Raw genomic sequence first — 16581 nt, forward strand, 5'->3', positions numbered from 1 at the left:
GTGATACCCCCCCCCCCATGCACATATACACACCCTGCACCACTGGAGGGATTTTTAAAAACTTGGCAACTCAGTTCCCAGCTTTCCTGTTTTAGAAAGTATGTCTCTAGCCCTTTTCATTGTGTTGATGTAAGGGGAAAGGCATCTCCACAATGAAAAAGGATAGAGGCTTTGAAAAAATTAACTTAAGAGTCTGAGACTGAATGTAGCACATGCTGAATCAAACCCTTGTACCCACTGAGTTAAGCACTTTTTGCTCTTAGGGGTCCAGCAGAGGTCTGGGGTCTTTCCTAACACTTCCAACACACTAGGGATGCCAGAGATTGAACCCGGGGCCCTCTGCGTGCTAGACAGGCCCCGTGCCTCCGCACTCCAGGCTCGTCTGCAAACAGGGAGGTGACAAAGTACACTGGTTTGTGTCAGGCAAGGACCAGAGGAACGCAAATCCAAATCTCTGTGTATATGACCTCACAGGATTGCAGCTGCACGAGTTCCATGAAAGCCAACGTGCACGTGGGAGAGGAGGGGAATACAAATGGGAAGATTGTACAGAAGAGGCAATGTTGACAGGCACCACGTGTCACGCGTGGGAGAGATTCTCCCTTCTCCCTTCTGAAAAACAGGTCTTCCTCTTTTGCTTCAAGACACACTACACAGCAGGGGTGTGTGGCGGTGTTTGTGGGTTCCAGCTTTAGGGGAAGAAAGGATCCTTGTCAGTGAAAGCTGAGAGACAAGAGGATATGCAAACCGCCGGCTTCATTTCACAAACCACTCCAACAGACAAAAATCTGGGTAAGATGCTATAGAACTAGGTTCAGAGGAGTTAGCTGTGTTAGTCTGTAGTTGCAAAATAGTAAAGAGTCCAGTAGCACCTTTAAGACAAACCCACTTATTTGTAGCATGACCTTTTGACACCCACAGCTCTCTTCGTCTGATGCATTGCCAGCTTTTGAGAACCACAGCTCTCTTCATCAGATGCATTGCCAGCTTTTGAGAACCACAGCTCACTTTGTCAGATGCATTGCCAGCTTTTGGGAACCACAGCTCTCTTCGTCAGAAGTATCTGAGGATGCATCTGACAAAGAGAGCTGTGGTTCTCGAAAGCTTATGCTTCAATAAAGTGGGTTAGTCTTAAAGGTGCTACTGAACTCTTGACTATTGTAGAACTAGGAGTGGTGTTTTGGCGCCCGAGACTGAACGTGCAAAGGATTCCCTCCTCCAGGGGATAGCTCAAGCACTATGCAATGAATATAAGCAGGGCAAGAACATGGTAGGATGCAGCTTGCTTTGCCACAGAACTTCTGTCCTTTAATGCCTCCGCAAATCCTCCTCTTAGGACCTCCTCTGCCACCCACCTTGCAACCATATGTGGCACTTGGCAGAGAAGTTCCAGTGAGAGGGGCCGTAGCTCAGTGGCACAGCCCTCGCTTGGCATGCAGAAGGACGCAGGTTCAGTCCCCGGCATTTCCTGTTTGAAAGATCAGATACTGGGGGGAAACAGAAAAGAGTCCAGTAGCACCTTTAAGACTAACCAACTTTACTGCAGCATAAGCTTTCGAGAGCCACAGCTCTCTTCGTCAGATGCATGGTACCTCCGGATCAGGTACTGGAGGGTAAGTGAAAGACGTCTGCCTGAGGCCCTGGAGGGCTGCAGCCAGTCTGGACAGACAATACTGACCTTGATGGACCAAGGTCTAATTCTGCATAAGGCCCCTTCAAATGTTTGATCCTGGCAACAACAACAACCCCGCAAGGTAGGCTTCATGTGGATGTGAACCTGAGCTCTCTCTCCTCTCCTGTCTCCTGTGATGCTCTAACCACTAGGAAACACTGGCACTTAGGGCTGGGAAAATCGTGGAGGTTTGCAGGTGGAGAAGGACCCCCGCGGAGTCCATCTCCCATCCCGGCCCCACCCTGTTGCTGGCCAGCTGCAAGTCAAGGCAGCCTCTTCGCTTGCAGCCACTGCGGGGTAGCCTGAGAAGCGGAAACCTCCATTCCTGGCTTGGCTCAGGGCGAGGGCCAGCGGTGACTCAGCCAGAATGACAACCAGGCCAAGCAAAGCAGCAGGAGGCGGCCGGAGGGAAGGGCTGGGCAGGGGAGCCAGCCTGCTAGCCGCATGACCACCCCGCAGGGGCCAAGAGACCAGGGCTGCTCCTCTGGGCAGGTGTGCCACACCTGGCCGGGAAGCAGGTGCAGAAGGAGGAGGCGAGACCCAAACCATCAAAGGCCGGCAGGGCAAGGGTTGCTCTTCCAAAAAAGCGGCCCCCTCTCTTTCATTTCTGCCGGAGTAGGTGTAGCGTAGCCCGGCAGGCATGTCAGGCAGGCCTGCTCGGGAGGAGGAGAGAGCCACGTCGCCCCGGAGCAAAGCAGCCCTTTCCGGAGGACGGGGGTGGGGGTCCTTGCCCGAGCTTACTCAGGGCTTCTGCCGGCTCCTTTTTGGATAGCCATCAAGGCGAGCCTCCTTTTCCCACCAGCACATCTGTCCGGGACAGCCCAACCCAGCCTGGCTCGCGAAGTGTTCCGCGGTTGCCAACCTCCAGGCCAGACCTGGAGAGCTCCCGGAATTGCCACCGATCTCCAGCTTAGGGGGGGGCGGTCGTTCGCCTGGAGAATCTGGCTGCTTTGGAGGGGGGGGGGGTTGGGCGCTCTATTCCCTCCCCGGGAACTCCCCGACCCACCCAAAGTGTCAGTAGCGGCTAGTGGTTAGAGCATGCCGGCAGGGCCGGGCCGGGGAGAGACCCGGGTCGGAGCCTACCTGGCGGGGCTGTTGCTGCCGAGGGGCAGGCCCCCGCGCCCGCGCCCCACGCACGCACTCACAGGCCTGCACCAGGTCTCGGAAGCGCGCCTTCTGCGCCCGGTCGCGCCGCTGCAGCTGCCGGAGGACGTGCCGCTTCCAGCCGCCGCCGCCCCGCTCGGCCATGGCGCCGCGGCCGGCCTGGACAACGGGCGCCGCCGGCCAAGGGGAGGCGCCTCCGGGGCGGGGCCAGAGCGGAAGCCCCGCCGGCCGCCAGGTAGACCGCCGCGGAGCGGGGAGGCTCCTCGGCGCCGGAGCCCCTCGGCGCAGCGCGGGTGCCAACTCCCGGGGGGGGGAAATCCCTGGAGGCTCGGGGGTGGAGCCTGGGGGGAGGGAGCTTGTGGGGGGCGGGCGGCAGGATCTGGGCGCCTTCGAGAGCAGCGTCTGCGCTTTCGAGAGTCAGAGCTCCCTTCCTCCCTCAACAGAGAAGAGTCCAGTGGCACCTTTAAGACTAGCCAACTTTCCTGTGGCATAAGCTTCCGAGAACCACAGCTCTCTTCTTCAGATGCATGGAGGGTATGAAGAAACTGGTTAGCTATATAGGTGGAGAGGGGAGGGGGGAGTAGATGCAATCAGTCGCTTCTGATAAGGAAATCAGTTACTTCCGATAATGAGAGAACCGTTCATAGTCCCTATTCAGTCCAAGCCTGACTGAATGAAATTTCCATAGGAATTCCAATTCAGCAGCTTCCCGCTGGATTCTGTTCTTGGAAGGTTTCTGTTGAACTACAGCGACCTTTAAGTCCTTGATGGGATGTCCTGGTAGATTGAAGTGTTTTCCCGCTGGTTTCTGGACGTTGCCATTTTTAATGTCAGATTTGTGTCCATTTATTCTTTTGCGTAGAGGTTGGCTGGTTTGTCCAATGTACAGAGCAGAAGGACGTTGTTGGCACATGAGGGCATATATCAGATTGGAGGATGAGCAGCTGTAAGAGCCAGAGACAGTGCAGTTGGTGCCATTGGGTCCTGCAATCGTATTCCCTGGGTAGATATGAGGGCAGAGCTGGCATCTGGGTCTGTTGCAGGGCCTGGTACCTGTGCGGGTGACTCTGCTTGCCGATTCATGGTTGTAGATGAGAAGTCGTTTAAGGCTGGGGGGCTGTCTGTAGGCAAGGAAAGGTCTTCCACCCAGGACTTCTGAGAGAGAGGCATCGGTTTCCAGGATGGCTTGTAGATCACTGGTGATACGTTGGATGGGTTTGAGCTGGGAGCTGTAGGTGACAACCAGCGGTGTTCTGTTGTTGGGTTCCATTAGGTTAGTTCCTTTAGGTTAGAGTAGGCTGTTTCTGGGTACTAGTCTGGCTCTGTCCATTTGTTTCCTCACTTCATTAGGTGGCTACTGTAGCCCCTTCCTCAGGCCCGAATGGGAACGGAGATCCCTGAGCCTTTCTATTCCTGACAGAAGGGGGGAGCTCCCGAGGAAGCAGCAGCAGCAGCCGGACTCACACGATGCCTGTGAGCTCCGCGTTGGGGAATGCCTTTTATGGGGCTGGGGAGAGAAATTCCCTAAACGGAGAGCGGGAGTTGAGTCCAGAGGCACCTTAGAGACCCGCAAGATTTCCAGAGGCAGAGCTCCCTTCTTCAGATACAAGTAGGAGTAGAGATCTTTTATACCTCAGGCAGAAGGTTGTTAACAAGGCATTGGGATGCAAAGCTGCCATGCAACTCGATTAGAGGGGAGCAGCAAAGGAGGCTGTCGGGATGCAAAGGTGCAGTGGTTCAGGGAAGCTCGGTTCGAGCGGAAACTAGCGTCTGTAATGAGAGAAGGATCCTAAATCTGTTCAGCCCTGAGCCTTTAGATCCCAGACTGAAGGCAGGAGGGCGGTTAACAAGGGAGGGCATCAAGACACAAAGTTCCCCGCCTCTGTTCTGACTGAGAGCCAAGCTACAAGTGACGACCCAGGCAAGTGTCATTCCTCACTTGTAGCTTGGCTCACAGGGCTCTTATCTCGCTCGGGATGCACCGTTTGCTCTCATCGAGCTGCGTTGTCCCGTCGTGCCTTTCCATCCTGACCTCTGCCTTTGCAACACCCTTCCCATCTTGTCAAGCTGCATTGTGCCTTTGCTTCCTGGTGCCTCCCTTGTAAAACCCCACCCAGCTCTGGCTGGGCTGTAAAAGCTCAGAAGTCTTTGTTCCTATTCAGGGCAGAATGCTGGCTCAGAGCCCAGTTTCTTAACCACTATGCTACTACAGAAGCATGTAAAGGCTCAAGGATCTCTGTTCCTACTCGTTTCTAAAGAAGGGAGCCCTGACTCTACAAAGCCCACACCCTGAAAATCTTGTTGGTTTCTAAGGCGCCACTGGACTCACATCCAGCTGTTCTACTGCAGACCAACACGGCTACCCACCTAAAACTACCCTCAGTGGGACATTGTGCCAGAGAATCCGCCTTCCAGAGCAGCCATTTTCTCTAGGGGAGCCAATCTATGTGCCCTGGAGGTTAGTTGTCATTCCAGGAGCTCTCCAGGAATCACCTGGAGGTTGGCAACCCTAAGTCAAAAACGCCATTGCCCGTGCAACCAGAATCAGGATTACACGGTGGCCTAAACAAGGGGGTCAGGGAGCAGAGAAAAAACACCCTGGGAGGTCTCCGAGCTGCACCCATCACCTGCCGCACACCCCCTCGCCCATCTGCGCTTGCCCTGTTCTTCCGTCAGTCCCTCTAGCTGACTCCTCTGAACACGTTGGGTTTGCAGCAAACTCCCAGTTGGTGATTTTAGCGCCAGGCCACGCAAAGCTTCCGCTGTCCATTTCTGCAACAGGAAATGTTTCTCCTGGCTACTTGGCAGCCCCAGACTGGCCCCTCCTTTTAAGAAACAAGTCTGTTGCTGGAAAGAAAGGGGGTGTTTCACTCAGCGCGGATGCCACTCAAGCTCTGAGCCCTCCCTGTGCAGATGCTATGTGGTGCCCCTGGACTCTGTGCATCTCGGGGACCCTGTTTGGGTAGAAAGATGGCATGCAAATGTTTTAAGCAAATAAACAGAATAAATTTGCTTCCCCCCATACAGGAAAGATGATGAGAAAGTGTACAGAGAAAACCTTTTCTTCCTTTCCCGTTATGCTAGATCTCAGTGGCCTCATGGCGGGCTGGGCGATCGGTTCAATGCAGACAAAAGGAAGAATTGCTTCCCATAAGGGGCTGAACAGTGGAACTCACCACTACAAGATGCGGCAATGGTCACTGGCTAGGTAGGAGACGGAGGGATAGTCCTACAGGGGGCTGCTAGCCATGATAGCCAAACGGGTTTCAGCCCCAGAAGCATTCTGTTTGGAAGGCTAGAGAGCAGTCAGCAGGGCAGAAGGGAGGCTGTTGTCCGCACACCTACCATTGGTACGATCCGGTAGGGTGACTCTTATTTTCCTATGTTCCAAGAGGCATTCTGTACATGATGCGTGAATGAGGAGGTGAAATTTGGAACTGCACCCCTTCAGACCACAGGTGGGAATTGTAGTTTTGAATCCTACTCCAGCAAGTGCCGCCCTAAACCTCTCTCCCCTACGCACCTGATTTCTTCATGCAAGGAATGGCCTCGAGCCTTTTTTTTCACAAGGGAGCCTTTCAAAATATGACGCACCCGCAGTCGGCATTGGAACAGTGCAGGATTCTGCCCCTTCATTCTGCCTAAAGTGCAACGGCGGCCACAGGGCCCTGCACCCCCTCCCAGCAGTCTACATACATCCCCCCAAACCACCACTCCCAGTTCCGAGGGAACCCTCCCTTCACAGACGGTCAGTTCCCTCCTCGGCCCATTTGGAAGGGCTGGTTTGTACCTTGAAAGGCCTGGTGATCTGGGGGGGGGGGGCAGGCACTCAAAGGACCGCCTGCTCCCTCCCCAGCTGTGATCATCTTCTGGTCTTGCTCAAAGGGGCATAGCCGGGAAGGTGGCTGGCATCGCCCCCTGGACCCGTCGCACAAGCCAAGTCCTTGCAAGGTCTGGCTCAGGGGGGGGGGGGGGAGGTGGAGTCCCTTGCATGTGGAGCCAAAACGCCTCGAGCGAGGCCCAGCGCTCCTCCTTAATGCACTGAACCATTCAAGCTGCATTGTGCCGGTTCTGTTTCCTTTGGTGTGTTCTCACGTTGCTAAAGCATTTCATGCTATTGATTTTTTGAAACTGGTTTTAGGAAGAGCCGCCATTTGCTTTTCAGTGCTCTTTAATGTTTTGAAGAGTTTGCCGTGTTATTGTTCTAGGATAACCTCTTTCTAATTCTGGTCACACCTTCAGGCACCTTTCCTGGGCTTTGCCGACCCAGCCGTCTGTCTCGTATTTGATTTTTAAAGCATAGATAATCGTATGTGCCCTGCAGTGGTTCTCGTCACCTCTGTGAAAGTGATGATGGAAGTACCCCGTTGCTTTTATCCCTGACACTTAATTAGTGTCGCTGAAGAAACAGTAGATTTATTGCCTTTTTAATTGCCAGTAAAAGTTAAGTTTAGTCTTGCTGGAGAAACAAGCCATAGCAAAGAGGTAATTTCAAAGCACCTGTTCTTTATCTGGTAGTCATTTTAGAGTCATGTGTGTTAAAGTTGCAAAGACTTATCCAAGTTTGTGACTGTCACTCTTTCTATAAAAAGTGTCCTGTAGAGAGCTGATTAGGTTTTGATGGATGGCTGTGGCAGAGAAGGTCTGGGTGAGAGAGACGCGTGTGCATGCGTGAATATGTGCATTGGGTTCAAAATCTTTCACAGCATTCTGATGCTTTGAGCTGAAACCTGATTCTCTTTCAACTGCAGGTGTTCAGTGAAGTTTGGGAAATGTTGAAATGAAATCCTGACCCCAAGTCATAGTGGACTTAGGGCGACCCCTGGTGGGAAATGTTGGGACGCTGGATTTTCATGGCATGTATTTTTCGACATTAATCTAACCAATTAGCATTTGTATGTATCTTTTAACATCTTGTTTTATTTCAAGAAAAATTATTAACTCGCTGAAAGTTTCTGCTGGGTTGCTGGGGAAAAGATCAAACGCATGCAACTCTCACTTTATTGTACGATGAAATGTAAAGAGCCCTCCCAGCGCATCTTATCTATACAGCTCCTTTTGAGGCCTCGGATGCTACTTGACTAATTAAACAGCCTCACAGCGTTCAGTGGTATAAAATCTTAACTGGATGCAAATGAGTGAATTCATTATGGATCTATGTCACAGTAACATCAGCGCTAGGCTATGGGAATGCATGCTACGCGGGCTTGCGCTTGAACGCGACTCGGAGACTCCAGTGGATGCAGAAGGCCACGGCTCAAGTGCTACATGGAGTATGCATGTCACACCCATTCTGCAGCCGCTCCATTGGGTGCCCGTCCACTCCCAGGTTCAGTCAAGACTCTGGCTATCGTGTACAAAGCCCTGCATGGTCTCGGACTCTCAGATCTGCGGGGCTGCCTCTCCACCTCTGTCCCACCCTGACAACCAGGGCCATATAATTCATAAGGCTGACTAGGTTGAAGCCTAGGGGCCCCACAGGGACGAGGGGCCCGCCAATTTTTTTTGCTGAGGCACACCCCCACATAAATAACAATAAATTGATTCTCTTATATAACCTCTATCAATCAGATAATGAACTGCTTCCTTATTGAAGTGAAACAAATTGTCTCTCATATTAATAGGGCTGTCATTCCCCCGCCTGGACAGCACAACAGCGCCACCGTGTGGTGGTAAAGCATAACTACACCAAAGTACTTCAAAATAAAATGTTATAACGAGGTTTCGATGCCAATTTAACAAAGTAAATTACAGTATGTTCACAGTAGTCTGATACAAACAATTGTTGACACAATCAGATGGAAATACGACGGGCTTCCGGTATTAATCCCGTTTCTGAATTCAAATTCCTCCTTCAGGTCAAGCGGACAGAAATCTTCAACAGGTTGCGTTCATTTCCTCTCCTGTAAACGTCTTCAGTCATTCATTGTTGCCAAATGACAAAGGACAATATCACATCAAAATGTAAATATAAATTAAATTTTGTAGGCATTGTAAGAAGTTTTTGGATTTGATTTAATTTATATTTACATTTTGATGTGATATTGTTATTGAGTGCCTGCCTATTGTATTTTGTAATAGCCGGGGGTCATTTCGTAGAAAAAGAGCTGCAGGAACTCATTAGCATAACTCATTAGCATATGCCACGCCCCTTGCCATCACCGGAAGTGTGTCATTAGCATAATTGATTTGATTGGGCCCGGAATGGCCAGGATTCAGCTGCTGCCAGATGGGGGAGTGTTCCTTCACCTGGCAGTGGCCCAACCAGGGCTGTTCGGGCCCCAATCCTGGCTGAAAAAGGCCCAAAATGGCTCAAAATTGCCATTTTAGGCATGTTTTGGCCTGGATCGGGCACAAAACAGCCCAGATCCGGTTGGTGCTGGGCAGGGGAGGGGTCTCCCGCCAGGCACCAACCCACTCCCGGCTGTTTTGGCCCCAATCCGGGCCATTTTGGCCTGGACCAGGGCTGAAACAGCTGAGATTGGTTCAGTGCCTGGCAGGAGAGGGTTCTCCTGCCTGGCACCGACCAGATCTGGGCTGTTTTGGCCATTTTGGGCTGTTTGGCCCCAATCTAGGCCGAAATGGCCCCAAATGGCCGAAAGTCAGGTGGGCGGGGCCACCCGACACGTGACCTGTTGGGGGAACTGGCGGAACGGCGTTCTAGCACGCCCCCCCCCCACCCCAAATGAGCCCTGGTTATAGCATTGGCCTTTGTAATTTGGCAACAATTAATGACTGAAGATGTTTACATGCGAGGCAGTGAACGCAATCTGGCATTGATGCCTCATTATAACATTTTATTTTGAAGCGCATTGGTGTAGCTACGCTTTACTACCACACGGGGGCTCTGTTGTGCTGTCTGGGAACATTACACCGTGGTCCATTGTTTTGTATTATATCGCCTGCTCCCACCTTCCCTCCCTGTGCCCACTTACTTGGCTGGCGGGGGGGGCACACTCCCCGGGACTCCAACCCCCCCCCCCCGGGAAGCATGGCACGCCCCAAGTGGTGCAGCGTGCTCCTACACCCTCAGTGGCCCGAATCGCACCATGAAGCACTTCTCAGAGGGCCCATTTGGGGCCGAATCGTGCCCCTCGATGAGCACAGGAGCACCCTTCGATCTGTGGGGCTGCACTTTGACCTGCACGATGATGTCACTTTCCAGAAGTGATGTCATCACGCAAGCCGGGGGCACACGCACGAGTGAAAAGACAACTCAGGGATACGGCAAGGTCAGTGCCACGCTCCCAATCTCCCGCCGGTGGATTCAAGGGACCTCTATATTAAACCAATTATCCATAAATTATATATATGTTTAATAAATAATAAAAAAAATATTCACTTCACGCCAAAATGCGCTTTCCTGAAGAGTTCTACTTGTGCAATAAAAATATTTTAAAAATTGTAAACAGAATTGTTCGGGAGACCCTCAAAATGGATATAGGGCTATGTACATAGGTCTGGTACCTACTGTGCAGTGCTCAGGCTGTCAGCTATAGTGGGATGAAAGACGGAAGTGCCGGAGGGGGCCCAAAATACCCAGCGGTCTGACCATGAGTTAATACGGCCCTGGTGACAACTTCGCTCACCTGAGCAGGGCCCTCTGCAAGCGCCAACCTGCAAATGGGCAAGATTGACAAGTGCCCTTACATGTGTGGTCTCTGTGGTGGCCGCCACGCTGTGAAATGGCCCTCTGATGAGGTCAGGAGGGCCCCCCCACTCCTGTTACTCTGCAAACTGTATAAAACTGAATGGTTCGAGAGGGCAGGCCTATCAAGGGAATATAGTCATGTTAGAACAAAATGGTTCAGGAAGCTGCTTGAATGAAGGGAACTGGTTTGTGGGCGGCCATGTATAATATAGATTATCTGTTTGCCGTTAAGTATTACCCTGCTTTCACTGCATTGTTTATATACTTACGTAATACCATGTTCTGCATTGGTAAAAACCTCATGTCTAATATTATTTGCTCTGTTTCAGACTGCTGTAATCCTCGTCCGAATACACTGCTTATTAGACAACTCATCCGATGGATTGTACTGACCAAGTCTGTGAAATCCTCCTTGCCTCTCAGCGAGAAACACGGACTGTACGTAAAAAAACAAATCATGCCTGTGGATCTGCGAGAATGAAAGAGCAGGCAGAAAAATATTTCAAAGAAATTAATTCCGATCAATAAACAGGAGGGATCCACAATGTGTTTAAGGAGTAGCAAAAGGACATAAAGGGGCTCAAAGAGATTTTTATGCACGAAATTGAAGTGGAGAACGACACCCCTGCTAGATGCCTGGAAACATGGTGGACTTTTTGTTCTTTTTTAAAGGAAAGCTGTGATTCTAGCTGGTGTTTGACAATACATCTAGCAGGTGTATCGTTTCGGGTGGGTAGCCCTGCTGGGCTGGAGCAGAAGAGCAAGATTCGGGCGACCCCTTAAAGACCCACAAGATTTTCGGGGGAGAAGCTTTGGAGAGTGAAAACTCCCTCAGATACAGGGAGGAGGGGAGACCCCTGAGCCTTTAAATTCCACCCATGGGAGGTGGGAGGAGCGCTGCAAAGAAGGGAGCAAATGTACAATGGCATAATTATCAATATTATTTTAGGTGCAATATTATATTATTATTTTGACTTTTCAGTTGATAATACTTCTTGGTGGAATTTTTAAATTATACTGTTGTTTCTTTCCTGAGATGCCACAGACCGGTGGCTGAGGGTTTGTAGGCCAGCCACCAGTCCACGGATCACCCCTTTGAGTGGCATCTCTGGACATGCCTTGCTTTATAACCTCTGTCATGTCCCCCGCTGCTGCTTGCGGACCTTAAGAAGACCATTGGAGAGTTCAGAAGCAGTAAACGGCAACTGGTTGCTTCCAGTCTTGGAACATATTCTGTGTTAACAAAGGGATTCAGAACCAAGCTTGGGGTAAAGGGTTGTGAACTCTATACTATACCAGAGTATCAGTTACTGTAAGTAGGTTCTTACTATGTAATTTTTGCATTGTTTAATGTATCAGGCTAATCTATATTTTGCTTCACCACTTCTTCTGTTCTCTGGTTGATTCCAGACTTCTGCAAGCCAAACCCTGATTAATGTCCCCGTGGAGAAACGCCATTCTTTTTGAGTGTTTGTGGAAAGGCTGTGGGGTGAAACATCTGAAAGCTGCATGGGAGGGACCCCATGCAATTGTGGACAAACTGGACGATATTACCTGTGCCGTGGCAGTGGCGAGGTCTGGACACAAAACTAAAGTGGTGCATGTGAACATGCTGGAACCATTAACCGAGAGGCCCATGGTGTTGCCTGTCACTAGGAAGGAAGGAGAAAATGAGATGCTCGACGATGACCCCTTAGACGTTCTGGCGCACTTCTCAGAGCCTGCACAACGGGAGGAACTGGGGTGGTGTACGGGAATGCCCAGGCATGACAAGGAAAATATCCTTTCGGAGTTACATACATTTGAGGACATGGACTCACACCTGGAACATTTAGCGGAATTGTTGGAGGCCCTACGACAAGCAGGCCTCACCATCAAGCGGAACAAAAGGTATACCTTGGATATAAGGTGGGGAGTGGGGGAATCGCCCCAATGTGGAACAAGGTGGAGGCTATTCAAAAGCGGGAGGCACCACAGAGCTTTCTTAGGACTGGCTACCTACTACAGACAGTTCATCCCAAATTTTGGAGCGATTGCAGACCCGCTTACCTCTCTCACCAGGAAACCAGGGCCGATTCTAGACGGCCCTCTGCAATCCGAAACGTCGCGCGTTGTCGCGTGTCATCGCGCGGAAAAAGCGAAATATCGCATTTTCTTGCGCGAGTTTTGCGTGACCTCGTGCAAAACTCGCGCGAGAAAACGCGATATTTCGCGTTTTCTGCACGATGACGCGCGACAACGTGCAACGTTTTGGATTGCAGAGGGCCGTCTAGAATCGGCCCAGCACCAGACAAGGTGGCTTGGACTCGTAGCTGTCAGGTGGCTTTTGAGAGGCTGAAGACAGCTCTGGTCTCTATGCTGGTCCTCAGAGCTCCTGACTTTGAGAAAAGGTTCATTGTTACGGTTGCCAGCCTCCAGGTAGTGGCTGGAGATCTCCCGGAATTACAGCTGGTCTCCAGGCCAGAGAGATCGGTTCACCTGGAAAAAAATGGCTACTTTGGGGGATGGACTCTATGGAATTATGCCATGCCAAGGTCCTCGCCCTCTCAAACTCCACTTTCTCCCGGTGTCTTCAGGTTTCACCGCCCAGATCTCCAGGAATTTCCCAACTTGGAGCTGGCAACCCTATTCATTGTTGCCACAGATGCTTCAGACCGTGAAATTGGGGCGGATCTAATGCAGGACTGGGATGGAACCAAACATCCTCTGGCCTACCTGAGCAGGAAACTTATTCCCCGAGAGAAGAACCCGTCCTCAGTGCAGAAGGAATGCCGGGCAGTTGTATGGGCTCTGGACAAACTTCGGCCGTATTTGTGGGGACAAGAGGTCAGCCTTCTCACTGACCCTTCCTCCTTGCAATGGTTACAGGCCATGAAGAACACCCATTCGAAATTGCGGAGGTAGTCCTGGACGATCCAGGAATGCAACTTCAAAACTGAGCACATTGCCGGACGATATAATGTGATTGCCGACTTTCTGTCCAGGACAAACGGAGATACTTAGGGTGTGAGACTTCCTAAGCTGGGAAAACGTCCTGATCCTTACAAATGTTACGTATCGCGAATGGGTTTCTCCCAGGCGACTTGGGTTCTGCTGCGGGGTTCTCTCTGAATGAGGATCCCCCTCCGGCTCGGAACGTATGGAGGGGGAGGTGTGGAGAGACGCCATTGTGTGGGTGAATTTGACTTTCTAGGGGCTGCAGGAGGGAGGGGCCAGTTCTGGAGTGGAATGTGATTGGCGGGAGGGCGAGTCAGTTGGTGGGGCGGGAGTTGAAAAGTGGGCAGTTGGTGGCTGAGGAGAGGGGGGGAGGGCGGGCTCTGAGGGGAGGGGGAGGCTGGGGTTAAACCCCAGGAACAAAGCATCCTGCCCGCCCTATGCAACGTCCCGCTAGGGCAGGGGTACAGAGAAGGAGGGAGAGAGATTAGGGGTTTGGGGTTTTTTTTTTCTTATGTCATATATTGTCTTCCGTTTACTGCATACTTGTCTGGGTGGAGTTATGATCGTAAATAAATTTTGTTGGATTAATGAAGACCCTCTGTTCCGCTTGGGTCCGCTAGGAAGGGAGTTTAGGAGGCTGTCCCGCCTACCTGGAAAGCCCTGTAGGGTTAGTGGCGGCAGAGACCACCTGCAGACGGGCAAGTGAGGCAGCCCCTTCAGGTGCCTGGCTAGGTGAAGAGGGAGGGGTAGGCAGAGCGGGGTCTACCAGGGGCAGGAAAGGCCCCGTTTCACCCCCGTCCCATTCTGTTGAACTGAATTATTCTGTGTAATCCACCTCGACTCCCAGTCCGTCCGTCCGTCCGTCCCTTCTGTCTGTTTGCCAAAGCTTTTCCTGGGCTGCTCGCATCTGCTGCTGATTTTCCAGCCCTGCTTGTTGGTTGGGATGCTGTTTCCCCTCAAAGATGTGTGAATTCTCCACCGTGCATTTCTTCCCATGTTCTGTCAGGGGGCAAACTGTCCATGCCAATGACTCGGGAGAAGAAGGCTGGCTTGTATGCCTGCTGTGCCTAGGGTTGCCAGGCGGTTCCGACAAAAATAATGGGTGCGCTAGATAAAAATTTCATAGAACCATAGGGTTGGGAGGGACCTCCAGGGTCATCTAGTCCAACCCCCTGCACAAGGCAGGAAATTCACAACTCCCTCCCACCCCCCACCCCCGACACACACACACAGTGACCCCTGCTCCATGCCCAGAAGATGGCAAAAGACCTCCAGGATCCCTAGCTGAGGATCCCTGGTCTGGGGAAAATTGCCACCTGACCCCAAGGTGGCGATCGGCATTACCCTGGGCATGTAAGAAGGGGCTGTGTGAACTAAGCGCTGATGTGACCCTTCCTGCCCTCCCTCTCATGATCAGCCTAGGTTTATTGGACCCCCTCCTTCCTTGAATGGGAACTTCACTGAGGACCTTCATCTTACATCTTCCTGGAGAAATGGGGGCCGTGCCTGGGAAGAGTCGGGTTTGGTCCTCAGCCGGGTTGTGATGCCATAGAGGCCGCCCTCTGGAGATGCCATTTTCTCCAGGGAAATGGGGTTCTGTTTCCTGGAGATCAGTTATACCTACAGGTGAATCCCAGCCCCCCACCTAGAGGCTGGCCAGCCCATTGCGTTAATGATTCTGCCCTTAGTAATTGCAGGGGGGGGCAGAGTTTAAGGCTGCAGCACCCTGGTTTGGTGGGGGTGGAAGAGTCTGACTCTTGACTGTGCTTTGTTTGACGTTCAGATGGACAGGGCTGGAGCTCAAGCCTGCCTGGAAAGCTGGAAGGAAATGAATTCTGTCGCTTGCAGGATCCCTCAGTGGTGACGCAAAGGTTCTCTGTACATGCTCAAAGGCACCACGATCTTGATTGTCACTTTGCATGCTCTCCGATGTATTGCTTTTATTCCTTTCATCTCTTAAAATGCCTCAAATGTAGTGGGCACCGCACAAACATAAAACCAGTCCCTGCCACTGGCCTTCAAATCATGGGACTTAGATTGTGTTTACGGAAGTAGCTCGGGCTGAACCTTAAGAGTGAAAAGCGAATTCCAGAGCTCCAATTAACTTCTCCTCTATTTGAGGACAGGATTCTTTCTTTCTCTTTTGAAAAAGCAACCTGTACTTAAACTGGAAGGAAAAAGCATTTCACATGCTGCAGCCTTGAGTACTAGGCTGCTGCAGGAGACCTACTGAAGCCATCAGATTTACACCCGTGCAAATGGTGTGAGCACCAATGTGCCTTGTGATGCTCTTCTCCTGCATATTCAAAACATGCATTTCCAGTCCAAACCATCCCCCTGCCTCTATGCAAACTCCCCTAGGGAGACTGAGAAAATTGCTCCCCACATCTTCCACTTTTTGGAGCTCTGTCTGTCCCCCACCTTGGCTTGACTTGACTTGACTAGGGAAGACAGCCAGTTCTCAAGAGGACAACCTCGAGTGCTGCTAGGTCCAGCTCCTGACCCTGCTCAGGGGACCCCTGGAAGGTACGTCCTGGCTCAGAGTAGACCCCGAAGGCAGTTTTCACTAATAGCTCGAATGCCTCCTCCCAGGACGGGAATAGGACTAGAGCAGAAGTGGGGGCTCTCACACTCCCCAGGACCTTGTCAGCACCTAGAGGCAGAATTAATCCAAAACTATCCGTAACTAAAGGACAAGCAGGCACTTCTGACACCTCAGATGCCAGATCTGCTCTCACCCTGGCCTCCGAGTTGGAAAGGGGGAGGGAGATTTTGTCCGCAAAGACCCTTGCAAAAAAGAGTGAGGGGCTCCCACCAATTGCCCCATTCAGGGAGACCCCCAAGGTTGGATTCAGCACCCAATAACCGGGGCAGAAATATTGGTAAAGCAAAGGAAAGTTTATTATAGTAAATAGACCCAAATAAACTGATGCAAAGCAGGTATCTCTGGCAATGCATGCCACGCAGGGCAGGCCCAAAGCTTATATTGGTTCTTACAAACAAATCATCAAAAAATTATTTGGAATATCAAGTTTCTTCTTATACAAATAAGAAAACATCTACTCAGAAATCCTTAAAAGACTGACAGGTCATTCCCATCTTTTAAGTGTCACATAGGACATCCTAAGGTGTCTTTTTACATGCCAAGAAGGGTACATTCTTGAGACAGCGCAGGGAAAGCTGAAAGAACAAGGACTTCAGAGGCCATCCCCTGTGG

General features: G+C 51.4%; 1 protein-coding gene across 1 annotated transcript in view; it reads right to left on the reverse strand.

The window, feature by feature from the left end:
• The window catches only part of ATG16L2 (autophagy related 16 like 2), a 64447-nt gene extending 61527 nt beyond the window's left edge, over positions 1-2920 (reverse strand). Inside the window, exon 1 of the mRNA XM_054974518.1 lies at positions 2818-2920. Coding sequence (XP_054830493.1) covers positions 2818-2920 — 103 coding nt within the window. The remainder of the gene's footprint in view (positions 1-2817) is intronic.
• Between the last annotated feature and the right edge of the window lie 13661 nt (positions 2921-16581).

Source organism: Eublepharis macularius, chromosome 3, assembly GCF_028583425.1.
Source record: "Eublepharis macularius isolate TG4126 chromosome 3, MPM_Emac_v1.0, whole genome shotgun sequence".
Lineage (NCBI taxonomy): Eukaryota > Metazoa > Chordata > Lepidosauria > Squamata > Eublepharidae > Eublepharis > Eublepharis macularius.